This window comes from Oncorhynchus masou, chromosome 30 (assembly GCF_036934945.1).
Source record: "Oncorhynchus masou masou isolate Uvic2021 chromosome 30, UVic_Omas_1.1, whole genome shotgun sequence".
NCBI classification, from domain to species: domain Eukaryota; kingdom Metazoa; phylum Chordata; class Actinopteri; order Salmoniformes; family Salmonidae; genus Oncorhynchus; species Oncorhynchus masou.
The window spans coordinates 57,385,427-57,404,568 of record NC_088241.1 but is presented as its reverse complement, the minus strand read 5'-3'; the positions used below and the strand labels follow the sequence as shown (position 1 = coordinate 57,404,568).

Below are 19,142 nucleotides of genomic sequence, written 5' to 3'. Positions count from 1 at the left end.
ACAATCATGAAGTGTAACGACATTTATTGGATATTTCAAACTTTTTTAACAAATCAAAAACTGAAAAATTGGGCGTGCAAAATTATTCAGCCCCTTTACTTTCAGTGCAGCAAACTCTCTCCAGAAGTTCAGTGAGGATCTCTGAATGATCCAATGTTGACCTAAATGACTAATGATGATAAATACAATCCACCTGTGTGTAATCAAGTCTCTGTATAAATGCACCTGCACTGTGATAGTCTCAGAGGTCCGTTAAAAGCGCAGAGAGCATCATGAAGAACAAGGAACACACCAGGCAGGTCCGAGATACTGTTGTGAAGAAGTTTAAAGCCGGATTTGGATACCAAAAGATTTCCCAAGCTTTAAACATCCCAAGGAGCACTGTGCAAGCGATAATATTGAAATGGAAGGAGTATCAGACCACTGCAAATCTACCAAGACCTGGCCGTCCCTCTAAACTTTCAGCTCATACAAGGAGAAGACTGATCAGAGATGCAGCCAAGAGGCCCATGATCACTCTGGATGAACTGCAGAGATCTACAGCTGAGGTGGGAGACTCTGTCCATAGGACAACAATCAGTCGTATATTGCACAAATCTGGCCTTTATGGAAGAGTGGCAAGAAGAAAGCCATTTCTTAAAGATATCCATAAAAAGTGTTGTTTAAAGTTTGCCACAAGCCACCTGGGAGACACACCAAACATGTGGAAGAAGGTGCTCTGGTCAGATGAAACCAAAATTGAACTTTTTGGCAACAATTCAAAACGTTATGTTTGGCGTAAAAGCAACACAGCTCATCACCCTGAACCTACCATACCCACTGTCAAACATGGTGGTGGCAGCATCATGGTTTGGGCCTGCTTTTCTTCAGCAGGGACAGGGAAGATGGTTAAAATTGATGGGAAGATGGATGGAGGACCATTCTGGATTCAATGATCCAAAACATAAAGCAAAATATACAATGGAATGGTTCAAAAATAAACATATCCAGGTGTTAGAATGGCCAAGTCAAATTCCAGACCTGAATCCAATTGAGAATCTGTGGAAAGAACTGAAAACTGCTGTTCACAAATGCTCTCCATCCAACCTCACTGAGCCCGAGCTGTTTTGCAAGGAGGAATGGGAAAAAATGTCAGTCTCTCGATGTGCAAAACTGATAGAGACATACCCCAAGCGACTTACAGCTGTAATCGCAGCAAATGGTGGCGCTACAAAGTATTAACTTAAGGGGGCTGAATAATTTTGCACGTCCAATTTTTCAGTTTTTTATTTGTTAAAATAGTTTGAAATATCCAATAAATGTCGTTCCACTTCATGATTGTGTCCCACTTGTTGTTGATTCTTCACAAAAAAATACAGTTTGTACATGTTTGAAGCCTGAAATGTGGCAAAAGGTCGCAAAGTTCAAGGGGGCCGAATACTTTCGCAAGGCACTGTATATACTGAGATCATGTGACACTTAGATTGCACATAGGTGGACTTTATTTAGCTAATTATGTGACTTCTGAAGGTAATTGGTTGCACCAGATCTTATTTAGGTAGAGGCTTCATATCAAAGGGGGTGAATACATATGCAGGCACCACTTTTCTGTTGTTTTTCTTTACATTTTTGAATCACTATTTTTTTTTTCATTTCACTTCACCAATTTGGACTATTTTGTGTATGTCCATTACATGAAATCCAAATAAAAATCCAATTAAATTTAAATACAGGTTGTAATGCAACAAAATAGGAAAAATGCCAAGGGGGGTGAATACTTTTGCAAGGTACTGTACATGACAACATAATGGTAATTCTTAGTAATTATTTGAATGGTCAGTCTCTTGATTAACTGGGTAATTCTTAGTAATTATTTGAATGGTCAGTCTCTTGGTTAACTGGGTAAATTAAGATGGCATAGGCCTACTCACAATACAGGTGAATGCATATTCAATAGGAGTGTGTGCATGCAACGAGTTACTGAGCTTGTTTTGGCTGATCAGTGGAGTCTATGGTGCTACAGATGACAATCTGTTTGCCTTCCATGTGGAACTTATATTAGCTTACTGATCAACAACATTTACTTAGAACAATGAACACTTATTTTAACTTAAAGATGTTATTTATGTACTATATTTAGCCTCAAATAAATAATGAAACATGTTCAATTTGGTTTAAATAATGCAAAAACAGTGTTGGAGAAGGATGTAAAAGGGCATTATGTGCCATGTAAAAAAGCTGACGTTTAAGTTCCTTGCTCAGAATATGAGAACATATGAAAGATGGTGGTTCCTTTTAATATGAGTCTTCAATATAAGAAGTTTTAGGTTGTAGTTATTATAGGAATTATGACTCGTTGACTATTTATCGCTATACCTTTGACTATTGGATGTTCTTCCAGGCACTTTAGTATTGCCAGCCTAATCTCGGGCATTCATAGGCTTGAAGTCATAAAATGCATCCAGCATTGCTAAGAGCTGCTGGCAAACGCAGTAAAGTGCTGTTTGAATGAATGCTTACGAGCCTGCTGCTGCCTACCACCACTCAGTCAGACTGCTCTATCAAATATCAAATCATAGACTTAGTTATAATAAACACACAGAAATACCAGCCCTTGGTCATTATTGTGGTCAAATCCGGAAACTATCATTTTGAAAACAAAACGTTTATTCTTTCAGTGAAATACGGAACCTTTCCGTATTTGATCAAATGGGTGGCAACGCTAAGTTTAAATATTGCTGTTACATTGCACAACTTTCAATGTTATGTCATAATCATGTAAAATTCTGGAAAGTTAATTACCGTCTTTGTTAGGAAGAAATTGTTTTCACACAGTTCGCAACGAGCCAGGTGGAGCAAACTGTTGCATACACCCTGAATCTGCTTGCACTGAACGCTAGGGGAGAAGTGACACAATTTCCCTCGTTAATATTGCCTGCTAACATGCATTTCTTTTAACTAAATATGCAGGTTTAAAAAATATATACTTTTGTGTATTGATTTTAAGAAAGGCATTAATGTTGTGCTTTTGTGCGATTGTGCTTTTTTCGCAAATGTGCTTTTGTCAAATCATCACCCGTTTTGCGAAGTTGACGTAGGCTGTGATTCGATGATAAATTAACAGGCACCGCTTTGATTATATGCAACGCAAGACAAGCTAGTTAACCAAGTAATATCATCAAACATGTGTAGTTAATTAGTGATTATGTGAAGAATGATTGTTTTTAGAAGACAAGTTTAATGCTAGCTAGCAACTTACCTTGGCTCCTTGCAGCCAACAGGTGGTCAGCCTGCCACGCAGTCTCCTCATGGATTGCAATGTAATCGGCCATAATCTGCGTCCAAAAAGTCAGAATCCCTATTGTTATGAACTTGAAATTGGCCCTAATTAAATCGGCCATACTGAATAATCGGCTGCCCTCTCGATTATAGACAATTGGCTTGTTTAGCTATCTGTCAAGAAATTGTCGGGTTGTAACTTGATCCTACTGCTACGATTGGATAGAGCGAGATTGTAACTCCGCTCCCTTTCACATCTCCTCACATCTCTCTCCGTCGCCCATATCACTTGGTGCTGTTTACTGCTATTATGAGAACTAGCTTAATGGCGATGACATTTACTAACAAGGAGAGCGAGCGTAAGGAAAAAAAATGAAACGTCAATGCACATCTAAATGATTCAAATTTGCCCATAGTTTGAGAAGTAAGAATGCACACACGTGTGCTGATCTACAGCTTTTTTGGTTCATAAACATGCTGGAAGATTCTTAGGTAGCTAAACCTTTTGTCAACCTTTATGTAGGCATTTTAAAACACTTTCTTATTACCAAAATAATCTAATCTGACTATCAATTGTCAATTTACAGATAAGATTGCAGCTGGTCAGATCAGCACACCAGTAAATAGCTAACGTTACACCGCAAGTCAGATGGCTCGTTGATGAAAATGGTGCATGTTTAAAATGATAACCAGCTAACGTTAGCTAGCTACATTGGCTATTAGCTCCTATCTGATATCTTAGCACCATTTTTGTCTAGCCAGCTATCCTAGCTAACTAACACCACAGACGAAAGCGTTAACTTTGTGACCTGTTAGCAAAGATTAACATAATTATCTGCTAAAATAGATTGTTTATTGCATGCATTTCCGGGCAAGTCGACACAAGCCTTATTATTAGTGTATTGACAAACTACTATTTGCAACAGGAGTTTGATTTTGGTCACTGTGTCAATTCATCCATTTCTCAATACTGCAGCTTTCTGTTTGAGAATGAGCTGGCTTGCTACTTGCTATTGCTGATTTTTCCCAGCTAAACGTTCCTCTGCATTATGCAGTGCTCGTGGCTCAGCCGGTGAGTGGCGGCTAGCATAGCAGCAGCTTTGCTATGTAGAGGGATTATTGGCAAAGCCGATAGAGAAAGGCCAATAGACTAGAAAAATACAATATCGTCACAATATATCGGCTTGTTCTCTGGTTCTCAAAATGTTATGTGCTAGCTGCGCAGGTCTGAGAAAGCTGAAATGGGAAGAAAACAATGCCTCTGTTTTTGAGGATTAGTTCCCTTGACTGAACTGTGAAACACAAGGATGCAGGAGGACTGCATATTGCACCTCTCCTCTTGCTCAGGCACTGCAAAACCTGAATATTGATATGGACAAACTGCTGTGTGGCTATAAGGTCATTACAGAAAGCACTGTTCTTTGTATTGATATTACACTGCCAATGGTACTGCCACTTATCACTGCACCGCTCTGCTTTGCCAAATGTAAATACTACCTTTCATCGTCCATAACATTAATCATCGCCGATACCAAAAGATGTCATATCTTCCCTTATCACTACTACACTTCACTATTAACCTGTTGTACACTCTTGAAACTCCCCATCCCGGATCCGGGATCGTGACTAAAGCCTCAGGCTCATTAGCATAACGCAACGTTAACGATTTCTGAAAATCGCAAATAAAATTAAAATAATGCGTTTGCTCTCAAGCTTAGCCTTTTCTTAACAACACTGTCATCTCAGATTTTCAAAATATGCTTTTGAACCATAGAAATTGACTAATTTGTGTAAGAGTATGCAAAGCTAGCATAGCATTTTGTGTAGCATGTAGCACGCAACATTTTCACAAAAGCCAGATAACCAAATAAATAAAATCATTAACTTTGAAGAGCTTCGGATGTTTTCAATGAGGAGACTCTCAGTTACATAGCAAATGTGCAGTTTTTCAAAAAAATATTATTTGTGTAGGACAAATCGCTCCATTTTGTTCACGTTTGGCTATGAAAAAACCCTGTATACAGTTATAGCCTGAAGCTCATTAGCATAATGTAACGTTAACGATTTCTGAAAATCGCAAATAAAATGAAAATAATGCATCTGCTCTCAAGCTTAGCCTTTTCTTAACAACACTGTCATCTCAGATTTTCAAAATATGCTTTTGAACCATAGAAATTGACTAATTTGTGTAAGAGTATGCAAAGCTAGCAATGCATTTTGAATAACATGTAGCACGCAACATTTTCACAAAAACCAGATAACCAAATAAATAAAATCATTTACCTTTGAAGAGCTTCTGATGTTTTCAATGAGGAGACTCTCAGTTACACACCAAATGCGCAGTGTTTCCTGAAAGCGTCTGTGTGTAGGAGAAATCATTCCGTTTTCTACATTGCGCCTGGCTACTGAAACGAACCGAAAATGCAGTCACCTACAACGTAAAACTTTTTCCGGATTAACTACATAATATCGACCGAAACATGGCAAACGTTGTTTGGAATCAGTCCTCAAGGTGTTTTTTCACATATCTCTTCATTGACATGCAGTTCGTGGAAGCTTGCTTTACTCTCTGTATTGTTTGGAAAAATACTGGCAGGTGACTTTTGCGCACCAATTTCGGCGCAGGACACCGGGCGGACACGTGGTAAATGTGGTCTCTTATGGTCAATCTTCCAATGATCTGCCTACAAATACGTCACAATGCTGCAGACACCTTGGGGAAACGACAGAAAGGGCAGACTCATTCCTCTTGCGTTCACAGCCATATAAGGAGATCATGACAAACAGAGCCTCAAAAATCCTTGTCATTTCCTGGATGCCATCTCATCTTGGTTTTGCCTGAAGCTCACGTTAAAGGGCACGCACAGAGAAGATCTTTGTATTTCTGGACACGTCAGAGTGTTTTCTTTCGAACAGTAGCAATTATATGCATAGTCGAGCATCTTTTTGTGACAAAATATCTTGTTTAAAACGGGAACGTTTTTCATCCAAAAATGAAAATTGCGCCCCTAGAGTTCCAACAGGTTAATGCTACTTTCTCTCTCCTCTAACTTTATGTACCTCACTTGTTATTTGGTTTACTGGCTCTTACATGACTGCAGATACTTTTATTTTTTTGTCACTTTGCCCAGCTGCTACCAGCAATATCACGCAACATTAAATTAGGCCTGATACAGAGCTTATGCTAATGTAAGGACCGACGCCGGAGATGAGAAGCAGGTACGGGGAGTCAACATTTAATCAGGAAACAGACAAAGACCAAGACAAGAACAGTGCCAGCACACAGGTACAAAATGACAAACAATTAATGCTGAAGCAGGGAACAGAGCTGGGAACCAGACAGATATAGGGAAGGTAATGACAGAGATGATTGAGTCCAGGTGAGTCCAATAATCGCTGATGTGCGTGACGGGGTAATGCGCGTGACGCAGGTGTGCGTAATAATGGTGTCAGTAGTGCGTAATGCTGGGGAGCCTGGCGCCTTCGAGCGCCACGGAGGGGGAGTGGGAGCAGACGTGATAGCTAAGCTACAGTAGCAGGAGTGGTTGTAGTAGCTAACTCCAAACTGCTGCAGGCCCTGCCACTTACGTAATTACTACTGGCTTCATGGAACCACTCGTCCACTGCCATTATTCTCAATGATGCTGTTTCAAATAAAGACACACTTGCTGTATAACTACCCTTGAAGATATTGTTAGGCTGAGGAAGTCCTTGATTAACGTAACCAACATTTTTAAAGTTAATAACCCTGGTAGATATTATGGAGGGTGGACTTTAGTTTTGCCACAAAATATTTTGATGATGAACAGCAGATGACCTGGGTTTGCTTACCCGATTGGTTACACTCTAAATTTGAAGCATACTGTCAATCTTGTGCTAGTGTTTTATTTGTTTGGGATTTTGGGTTCCTTTGATGGTGCAAAAGATCTTGGATAGCTTCCAGCGCTTGATCTCTCTCTCTAATCCCAAGAATATCTTTTCGTACAATGTCTCTCTCAATAGGGTTCCTGTAGTCCTCTCCCTCCTACAGCTTCTCCATGCCCACCAGCCACCTACATAACAGCTATTTGCATGCATTATTTGAGCGTTCATTATGAGTTTCCTCTTTATTCCATCTGAGAATTGAAATGCATGCTTTAGGATGATTTGGTATTCTAATCATACAAGAGAGAGCCCACACCCGCACAAACACACACGCACACACGCACACACGCACACACACACACACACACACACACACACACACACACACACACACACACACACACACACACACACACACACACACACACACACACACACACATCACTCCTAGGTAGGGTTGCAAAATTCTGCTAACTTTCTACAAATGTGCTTCTGGGGGGGGGGGGGGGGGGGATGTCCTCACCCGCCCAGGAGAGGGAGTGAGGCTGAGGCTGAGGCAGACCCCCAGAAGTCATAGCACCACAGGCAGAAAGGCCAAGTCCCCAGGCCCAATGATGCGTTTCTGGGAGACAACTTTATTCCACCCATAGCCCAGGCTTTAGGCCGTCATTATAAATAATATTTTTTTCTTAATTGACTGGATGAATATAAGTAAATAGAACATTCTGGGCCTGTTCTGATGACAGGATCCCAGCCCAACTTAATATTCTATGAAAAAAAAAATCCATGACAAGTGCAAAGCTCCCCAGATTTAAGATATGCTTCAGTTTGAGAGCTAACCACTCACTGCTGATGTACAGTTGAAGTCAGAAGTTTACATACACTTATGTTGGAGTCATTAAAACTCGCTTTTCAACCACTCCACAAATTTCTTGTTAACAAACTATAGTTTTGGCAGGTTGGTTAGGACCTCTACTTTGTGCATAACACAAGTAATATTCCCAACAATTGTTTACAGACAGATTATTTAACTTATAATTCACTGTATCACAATTCCAGTGGGTCAGACGTTTACATACACTAAGTTGACTGTGCCTTGAAACAGCTTGGAAAATTCCAGAAAATTATGTCATGGCTTTAGAAGTTTCTGATAGGCTAATTGGCCTCATTTGAGTCAATTGGAGGTGTACCTGTGGATGTATTTAAAGGCCTACCTTTAAACTCAGTGACTCTTTGCTTGACATCATGGGGAAATCAAGAAATCAGCCAAGACCCCCCCAAAAAAAATTCTGGTTCATCCTTGGGAGCAATTTCCAAACACCTGAAGGTACCACGTTCATCTGTACAAACAATAGTACGCAAGTATAAACACCATGGGACCACGCAGCCGTCAAACCGCTCAGGAAGGAGACGTGTTCTGTCTCCTAGAGATTAATGTACTTTGGTGAGAAAAGTGCAAATCAATCCTAGAACAACAGCAAAGGACCTTGTGAAGATGCTGGAGCAAACAGGCACAAAAATATCTATATCCACAGTATAATGAGTCCTATATCGACATAACCTGAGCAAGGAAGAAGTCACTACTCCAAAACCGCCATAAAAAAAGACGAATTTTGGAGAACTGTCTTCTGGTCTGATGAAACAAAAATAGAACTGTTTGGCCATAATGACCATTGTTATGTTTGGAGGAAAAAGTGGGATGCTTGCAAGCCGAAGAACACCATCCCAACCGTGAAGCACGGGGTGGCAGCATAATGTTGTGGGTGTGCTTTGCTGCAGGAGGGACTGGTGCACTTCACAAAATAGATGGCATCATGAGGTAGGAAGATTATGTGGATATATTGAAGCAACATCTCAAGACATCAGTCAAGAACTTAAAGCTTGGTCGCAAATGGGTCTTCCAAATGGACAATGACTCCAATAATACTTCCAAATTTGTGACAAAATGGCTTACGGACAACAAAGTCAAGGTATTGGAGTGGCCATCACAAGCGCTGACCTCAATCGCATAGAAAATGTGTGGGCAGAACGGAAAAAGGCATACAAGCATGACTCAGTTACACCAGCTCTGTCAAGAGGAATGGGCCAAAATTCACCCAACTTATTGTGGGAAGCTTGTGGACGGCTACCTGAAACATTTGACCCAAGTAAAAACATTTAAAGGCAATGCTACCAAATACTAATTGGGTGTATGTGTATGTAAACTTCTGACCCACTGGGAATGTGATGAAAGAAATAAAAGCTGAAAGAAATAATTATCTCTGCTATTATTCTGATATTTCACATTCTTAAATAAAGTGGTGATCCTAACTGACCTAAAACAGGGAATTTTTACTAGGAATAAATGTCAGGAATTGTGAAAAACTGAGTTGAAATGTATTTGGCTGAGGTGTATGTAAACTTCCGACTTCAACTGTATATCACCCCAGTATCCTTTTTTAAACCTCTAAAGAAGTTAGTTGCCGTTGTATATGGTCTGCATTCAGGTCTCAATTCAGGTCTACACGGCTTTGTTTGCTCCCTCTTCATGTCCTTGCATTGATTTCTTCACAGCCTTTAAATGTTTGTTTACATAACCTTCTGTCAAGAACATAGTCGACTTGACTTGTCTCTTCTCTACTCGCCACAGTCACCTCCGTCACCTCTAATCACCTCCTCATTAACCCAGTGCAGATGGACTCCCAGATAATTGTGCTAATCATTATCATAATTGCAGATATCAGAGGAACGATCAGGAAGGTTTGCCGCCATGCTCCGGGAGCTCACAAGGTCTTGGGCACTCATAGTGTTATTGCCTTATGAAGTGTAACGATCCTGGGTTTATAAGCACGGAAATCGACGAGCTGCACAAGCATGCTTTTGCGGCACAGTCGATAGCGCGCCGGACCTCGGGTTGGGGGTTCGAGACCTGCTCCCTGCATGTTTCATTACATTGGTGTCGGAAGTGATTGGACTTTCTAGAGACTGAGAAATTTGCTGAACTGTCTCAAGAGTCCCAGGAGTTTGTGAGATTTGTGAAAAGATTAGGTAACCAGTAAATGAAAAAGGGGACACTGTGTATTGATCACTAAGGGAGGGTTCCAGAGGCCCTGTTGGAAATGGCTGGTCAGGGCTTAATACTCTTTGTGTTGCCTGCACCCACCTAATGAGACACATCTATGGATCGTCACATTCAGAGAAATCGAAGCCTAAGGCTCCATTTATCAGCCTTGAAGGGGACCACTATCTTTTGCAAGTTTATTTCTCTTCGTCCTTAATGGCAAATCATTTCAGACAGCGCCTGTTGAAATCAGATATAGCGTTATAGATATTCTGCATATAAGAATCTTTCCATACTGGAAATGGCAGAATTACAGTGCATTTGGAAAGTACTCAGACCCCTTGACTTTTTCCACATTTTGTTACGTTACAGCCTTATTCTAACATGGATTTTTTTTAATCCCTCGTCAATCTACACACAATACCCCATATTGACAAGGCAAAAAAAAAAGTTTAATATTTTTTATTAGCAAAGTTATAAAAAAATATATATAAAAAAACAGAAACATAACATTTACATAAGTATTCAAACCCTTTACTCTGTACTTTGTTGAATCACCTTTGGCAGTGATTACAGCCTTGAGTCTTCTCGGGTATGACGCTACAAGCATGGCACACCTGTATTTGGGGGGTTTCAGAATCCTTTGGGTGCCTTTTGGCAAACTCCAAGCGCGCTGTCATGTGCTTTTTTACTGAGGAGTGGCTTCCATCAGGCCACTCTACCATAAAGGCCTGATTGGTGGAGTGCTGATGGTTGTCCTTCTGGAAGGTTCTCCCATCTCCAGAGAGAAACTTTGGAGCTCTGTCAGAGTGAGCATTGGTTCTTGGTCACCTCCCTGACCAAGGCCCTTCTCCCCCGATTGCTCAGTTTGGCCGGGTGGCCAGCTCTAGAAAGAGTCTTGGTGGTTCCAAACTTCATCCATTTAAGAATGATGGAAGCCACTGTGTTCTTGGGGACCTTGAATGCTGCAGAAATGTTTTGCCTCGACACAATCCTGTCTCAGAACTCTATGGACAATTCCTTTAACCTCATGGCTTGGCTTTTTTGCACAGTCAACTGTGAGACCTTACACACCTGTCTATATATCTTTCCAAATCATGTCCAATCAATTGAATTTACCACAGGTGGACTCCAATCAAGTTGTAGAAACATCTCAACGATGATCAAAGGGAACAGGATGCAACTGAGCAATATTTCAAGTCTCATAGCAAAGGGTCGGAATGCTTCTGTTTTAAGAAATGTGAAAACATTCTTAACCTGTTTTTGCTTTGTCATTATGGGGTATTGTGTGTAGATAGATAAGGAAAATGTGTTATTTAATCCATTTTAAAATACAGTAAAGCTGTAACGTAACAAAATGCAGAAAAATCAAGGGGTCTGAAGACTTTCCGAGTGCACTGTATGTGATCATATTCTGAATTATATGATGGAAGTGGTTATGTGGTGTGCCACAATCGGAAACACAAATTGCAACAAAAAAAGAACATGATTCTGGGATTTTCAAAAAATGTAATCCAGTCTTTTGGAGGAAGGACTGTTAGTATGTAGCTCCATTTTGAGTCTCATAGTAAGGGGTCTGAATACTTCTGTAAATAAGGTATTTCTGTTTTCTTTTTTATAAATTTGCACAAAAAATAAATTCAAACCTGTGTTTTCTTTGTCATTATGGGGTTGTGTGTGTAGATTGATGAGGATTTTTATTTATTTAATACATTATAGAATAAGGCTGTAATGTAACAAAATGTAGGGGAAAGGAAGGGGTCTAAATACATGTCGAATGCACTGTTTAGTTGTAAGCCTTTCTTAAGAAACATTTTAATTCATTAGATGATGATCTTATTGAAAATACTTTGATGGTTGACAATAAGAAACAGGAAACCATTCACTTTGAGCAAATCATTTTCATGTGGGTTATTTATGCATAAGCTGACTCTCTAAATAGAGCTTTGGATGTGTTACACCATTTCCTTTGCTATTTCTGTTTTGAACTTCAGTATGTCTGTTCTGTAGCATAAAATACAACCATTTAGGGGCTAAAAGGTTCAGGGTAATGTTTCTATTCATGGGAGCCCTCTGATGAAGTCCACATGCTAACCGATGAACAGGAGAATGAAGTGATCGAGCAAATGGACTGAAAATGGGATTTTTCTCCAGGAGGTGACTGAAAGGCAGGCTCAAAACGACTGCTATTTTGTCCAATTCCAGCCTTAGAATGAATGTGGGATCTTATTTTCCAACTAAATGGAAAATTGCCACCAAATTGCATGCTCTTTGAGATGGACGACACAGCTTATCTTCACAAAATCATTTTCTGGTCCTTCCCAGGCTGTTCACAGGGTTTTGCTAAGTATTTACGACCTGCGTCGCAGATACCTTTGAACATCGTTTTCAGACACACAGGAGTGCAACAGGAATGAATTGTGCCCCTCCTCTCCCACAGATAGACTGGGAAATAGACTGAGCTAGTGAAGTTGTCTTTCTTTGATGCTTTGTGATCACAAAGCCCGAGGCGGCGACTGTGAAGTGTGAATTCCATTGAGTGTAAATGACTTTGAATGTATAAAGAAATTGGTGTGTTCGGTTGCATGAACAAATCTGTGACGTGTGACACAAGGACAATAAGACATGAAAATTGTATTGGTGTATTTTTGGTTTATTGCATTGACTCTGGCATTTGTGTCAAGGAAACACTGTACATTTCCTATTTCTTTGCAAAGGCATTCCAGACACAGTAGTTCTGGTTTGGCTTAGGTAGCGGTTAGGAACTAGGTTACATAGCTTGTTTTATGTTATTTGACAAGGAGATGAAATGATATTGGCTATAGGCTGGGAAGAATCAGAGTATCTTGCAGCTGTTCCACTGGAGATTTTAGATTCATATGGAGGCAAATGTTTCCGTGTACCTCACACACTCTCTCCTCAGAATTATAATGCACCTTTCACAAGGCGGTTGCATATCAATTAGCCTAGGCCTACAACATGTCAGTGAAGTCCCTTGATCAGAGTTAACTAATGCTGTGATGGTACACTACATGACCAAAAGTATGTGGACACCCCTTCAAATGATTGGATTCAGCTATTTCAATAACACCCGTTACTGACAGGTGTATAAAATAGAGCACACAGCCATGCAATCTCCATAGACAAAGACTGGAAGTAGAGTGGCCGTACTGAAGAGTTCAGTAACTCTCAATGTGGCATCGTCATAGGATGCCACCTTTCCAACAAGTCAGTTTGTCAAATTTCTACCCTGCTAGAGGTGCCACGGTCAATTGTAAGTGATGTTATTGTGAAGTGTAAACGTCTAGAAGCAACAACAGCTCAGCCGCGAAATGGTAGGTCACACAAGCTCACAGAACAGGCCCGCCATTCTGTGAGCTTGTTTCAACCGAGTGCTGTCCTCGGTTGCAACACTCATTACCGAGTTCCAAACTAGCTCTGGAAGTAACACCAGCACAATAACTGTTTGTCAGGAGCTTCATGAAATGGGTTTCCATGACCAAGCAGCCACACACAAGCCTAATATCACCATGCGTAATGCCAAGTGTCGGCTGGAGGGGTGTAAAGCTCGCTGACATTGGACTCTGGAGCAGTGGAAACGCTTTCTCTGGAGTTATGAATCACGCTTCACCATCTGGCAGTCCGACAGACGAATCTGAGTTTGGTGAATGCCAGGAGAACGCTTCCTGCCGCAATGCATAGTGCCAACTATAAAGTTTGGTGGAGAAGGAATAATGGTCTGAGACTGTTTTTCATGGTTGGGGTTAGGCCCTTTAGTTCCAGTGAAGGGACATCTTAACGCTAGAGCATACAATTACATTCTAGTCGATTCTGTGCTTCTAACTTTGTGGGAACAATTTTGGAATGCTGTTCCAGCATGACAATGCCCGTGCACAAAGTAAAGGTCCATACAGAAATGGTTTGTTTAGATCGGTGTGGAAGAAGTTGACTGGCCTGCACAGAGCCCTGACCTCAACCCCATCAAACACCTTTGGGATGAATTGGAACGCCAACTGCGAGCCATGCCAAATCGCCCAACATCAGTGCCTGAACTCACTAATGCTCTTGTGGCAGAATAGAAGCAAGACCCCACAGCGATGTTCCAACATCTAGTCAAAAGCCTTCCCCGAAGAGTGGAGGCTGTTATAACAGCAAGGGGGGACCAACTCCATATTAATGTCCATGATTTTGGAATGAGATGTTCGATGAGCAGGTGTCCACATACTCTAGCATGGTGAAATGTATGTATTCCTTTACCTATTTTATTTGATGTTAATTAGATTGCATGAATGCCATACACATATAAATATGACAAAAAAAATACTCACTACTAATCAGAGATGAACATATGTTTCTTCTTTCAGATAACCTTGCTGATCAATATCTTCAAGCAATTAAAAATGTTACTCTGTTTTGGCTGTTATCGCTTGGCACCGAAACACAATTAAACCTAATGACAGTCACATGTTAACTCAAGCGTGCAAAAGTGATGCGCTTGACAAATATATTTGCAAGTTAAATTAGGTTCTACCAATCAGCAACTTGTGGACAACTTCCACAAGAGAGCATACCCATGGAAACATTATACTAGGGGATCTACTCCACGCAGCAGTCATGATCATGATTAAAAACATCAATAATTGTCCTTGCAGCGTCAGAGCATCGTAGCCCCACTAGCATTTTGTATATTGATGTGTTTGGTTAGTCAGCTGTGACTTCCCGCTGGCTGTTTACAATACAGTGTGTGTGTGTGTGTGTGTGTGTGTGTGTGTGTGTGTGTGTGTGTGTGTGTGTGTGTGTGTGTGTGTGTGTGTGTGTTACAATTGAGTGCTACTGTGTAGGTGTTACAATGAGTGCATGTCTATTATATTGGGTATTATGTAAAATCCCAAATCTGTTGTGGACACTCCAAAAGAGAGTGATGTTTGTCCTCTCATGCTGGCACAAAGTGGCCAATGTTATTGTTTAAAAGAGCCTCACTGAGCCTCAGTTGTTTGTTCTCCCTGCATGACACTCACCCAACCAAACATATTGGACTATATAGCTTATGATTATTGTTATTTTGCAGGATTGCCAGGCAAATGATTCACTAGTAGGCTACACCATTTGTATAAACTTGTTGATAAGGGATGTGTCTGGCTCTGTTTGTGGGATTGTTTACATCACAGTCCACTAACTCTCCTCCCGCCTGCTGTGACCAGCCCTCGGCAGTGACCCCTACGAAAGCACCCCCGTTTCGCCGGAGCACCGCCAGGGATTGTGGGAAAACAGGTTGTTTTAATGAGGGTGTGTACTGGACGGTGTGGTAAAAAGCCCCTGATGCTCTCATCTAATGATGTTTGCCGCTCCATTCAATTGAGCAAAGAAGGTCACTAGAAGGCTTACCTCATAGACCAGACCACTCTTTTTCATTAGAGCGTGTGTGTGTGGTTTGTAGTTGCTCTTAATTAAGACCTTAGCCAAAGGTACTAGCTACATACCATCTTCTCAGGTCTTTTTACCCGCCCCCACTGTAAACAAGTGTAAAAGTTATTAATCCAGATATTTTGATGTTTTAGGCTTTCAATATCCTTTTCAAATAATTACTCCTAGCTTGGATGTTATGTTTGTTGTGTTTGTTGGAGCTGAACTGTAGAAATGTCCAACTTTCTTTCATCTTTGAGTGCGATTTTTGACAGGTGTGGTTGATGTAGGCCTTGTTGTTGTTGTTGCTGCTGCTGTTCTAAAGTAAAATAGGGGGTGCTTATATGTGAGGTGTGAAATGGAAATGGTTTTTTTGACTCCCCCTGAGACACCCTCAGAGAGTGGGGACTCGTTGTGGCTGCTGCTGCTGCAGCACAAGTCTACTGGTGAAACACATTTCTTCACCAAATCCTCAATAATATGGGTTGTACAGTTTTTGTGACAAAAAGGAAAAGGTTGAAAACCATCTTCTCATTCAACTCACTCCATACCCTGCAGAGACCATTTATCAAATTCGATAGTGATACTTATTACTTTTCAATTTAATTTTGCACTTAAAAAAATATTAAACCTACTGTGTAACTTTACTTGTTTCATTGTTTCCTCCTAAAACACAACTACTTTGAAAACATTTTTCTAGCAAAAAGCCTCTTGGCGCCGTTCCCCCTCCAAAGTCACCAATGATCCAAAAGCTCAATTTTTATCTGTCACATTCATTTGCCAGTGATGGCTGCTGACTCCTTGCCTCATTAATAATCCCCCCTCCTCCACTCCTCCTCCTGCCTTTTGCTTGTGGCAATTCTCCTTGAGAATTCATGTTGTTGTTTCTGTAGTTCACACTCGTCCTTGACAGACCCATCAATTTGAGTTCTCTACCTTTCTTTCCTACTCCTTCCATTTATTTGATTCATTCTTCCATTGTTCTCTCTCACTTTGTCCTTTTCTTCCCCCCTACTCTTTATACGAGCAGACAGTATCACTCCATTATTTCTCTCTCCCTTACCCCTTACCCATGTCTCGTTTATTTTTCCCTTTCCTTCTTTAACTCTCCATCTTACGACTACAACCTCTCTCTTGTTCACTCTCCTGTCCTATTTTGCTCTCTCCTTTCTTTCTCTGTCTCTGACCATGTGTTTCTCTCTGTCTGTTTTGTGTTTCCAGGAGCTGGTGGGGAGTAACCCTCCTCAGAGGAACTGGAAGGGTATTGCGATCGCCCTGCTTGTCATTCTGGTCATCTGCTCCCTGATCGTCACCTCGGTCATCCTGCTGACACCAGGTACTTGGAGAGGAGAGAGGAGGGGAGGGGCATGGAGAGGAGAGGATAATGGAGAGGAGAGGAGAATGGAATGGAAAGGAGAATGGAGAGGAGAATGGAATGGAGGGGATGAGGCTGAAACCAGGTACAAGGAGAGGGGAGGGAAGGGAAGAGGAGGACAGGTTTGACACCAGGTGCGTGGAGAGGGGAGGTGAGAGGGTTGACACCAGGTATGTGGAGAGGGGAGGAGAGTAGAGAGGATGGGATGAGAGGAGAGAGGGTTGACACCAGGTGTGTGTGACTGAGAGGAGAGGGGAAGGGACAGGGTTGACAACCGTACCATACGCACAAACAGGTTTAACATGCAGTGTGTGTCACATTATCTTCCAATGTCACAGAGTAGTGCACTCGTAGCTGCAGTGCAGTGGGCTTGTACTCTACCGCAAACACGAAACATGTTCACTGCATGTAGATGGAGTCTTTTTTTCTGTTATGTGTTCTCACATGGGGCTCCCGAGTGGCGCAGCGGATATGTTTACTTACAAGCCCTTTACCAACAGTGCAGTTAAAAACGAGTTAAGAAAATATTTATAAAATAGACTAAAGTTAAAGTAACGCAATAAGAATAACAATAACCATGCTATATACAGGAGGTACTGGTATTGAGTCAGTGTGCTGGGGTACAGGTTAGTTGAGGTCATTTGTACATGTTGGTAGGGGTGAAGTGACTATGCATAGATAGCAAACAACGAGTAGCATCAGTGTACAAAGGGGGGGGGGGGCAAATGTAAATAGTCCGGTGGCGATTTTATTAATTGTTCAGCATGGCTTGGGGGTAGAAGCTGTTAACCTCTTGAAACTCCCCATCCCGGATCCGGGATTGTGACTAAGCCTCAGGCTCATTAGCATAACGCAACGTTAACGATTTCTGAAAATCGCAAATAAAATTAAAATAATGCGTTTGCTCTCAAGCTTAGCCTTTTCTTAACAACACTGTCATCTCAGATTTTCAAAATATGCTTTTGAACCATAGAAATTGACTAATTTGTGTAAGAGTATGCTAAGCTAGCATAGCATTTTGTGTAGCATGTAGCACGCAACATTTTCACAAAAGCCAGATAACCAAATAAATAAAATCATTTACCTTTGAAGAGCTTCTGATGTTTTCAATGAGGAGACTCCCAGCCACATACCAGATGCGCAGTGTTTCCTGAAAGCATCTGTGTGTAGGAGAAATCGTTCCGTTTTCTACATTGCGCCTGGCTACCGAAACGAACCGAAAATGCAGTCACCTACAACGTGAAACTTTTTCCGGATTAACTACATAATATCGACCGAAACATGGCAAACGTTGTTTGGAATCAATCCTCAAGGTGTTTTTTCACATATCTCTTCATTGACATGCAGTTCGTGGAAGCTTGCTTCTCTCTCTGTGCCCCATGGAAAAATACTGGCAGGTGACTTTTGCGCACCAATTTCGGCGCAGGACACCGGGCGGACACGTGGTAAATGTGGTCTCTTATGGTCAATCTTCCAATGATCTGCCTACAAATACGTCACAATGCTGCAGACACCTTGGGGAAACGACAGAAAGGGCAGACTCATTCCTCTTGCGTTCACAGCCATATAAGGAGATCATGAAAGACAGAGCCTCAAAAATCCTTGTCATTTCCTGGATGCCAAGTCATCTTGGTTTTGCCTGAAGCTCACGTTAAAGGGCACGCACAGAGAAGATATTTGTATTTCTGGACACGTCAGAGTGTTTTCTTTCGAACAGTAGCAATTATATGCATAGTCGAGCATCTTTTTGTGACAAAATATCTTGTTTAAAACGGGAACGTTTTTCTTCCAAAAATGAAATAGCGCCACCATAGGTGTAAGAGGTTAAGGAGCCTTTTGGTCCTAGACTTGGCGCTCCGGTACCGCTTGCTGTGCGGTAGAAGGGAAAACAGTCTATAATTTGGGTGACTGGAGTCTCTGACAATTTTATGGGCTTTCCTATGACACCACCTATTACACAGGTGCTGGCAAGAAGTTTGGTTCCAGTTATGTACTGGGCCATACGCACTACCCTCTGTATCGCCTTACGGTCAGATGCCGAGCAGGTGCCACACCAGGCGGTGATGCAACCGGTCAGGATGCTCTCGATGGTGCAGCTGTAGAACCTTTTGAGGATCTGGGTACCCATGCGAAATCTTTTCAGTCTCCTTAGGGGGAAAAGGTTTTGTCGTGCCCTCTTCACGACTGTCTTGGTGTGTTTGG

General features: G+C 41.4%; 1 protein-coding gene across 1 annotated transcript in view; it reads left to right on the top strand.

The window, feature by feature from the left end:
* Positions 1 to 19,142, top strand: part of LOC135522869 (dipeptidyl aminopeptidase-like protein 6) — a 320,112-nt gene that overhangs the window by 201,134 nt on the left and 99,836 nt on the right. The window contains exon 2 of the mRNA XM_064949517.1: positions 16,787 to 16,901. Coding sequence (XP_064805589.1) covers positions 16,787 to 16,901 — 115 coding nt within the window. The remainder of the gene's footprint in view (positions 1 to 16,786; positions 16,902 to 19,142) is intronic.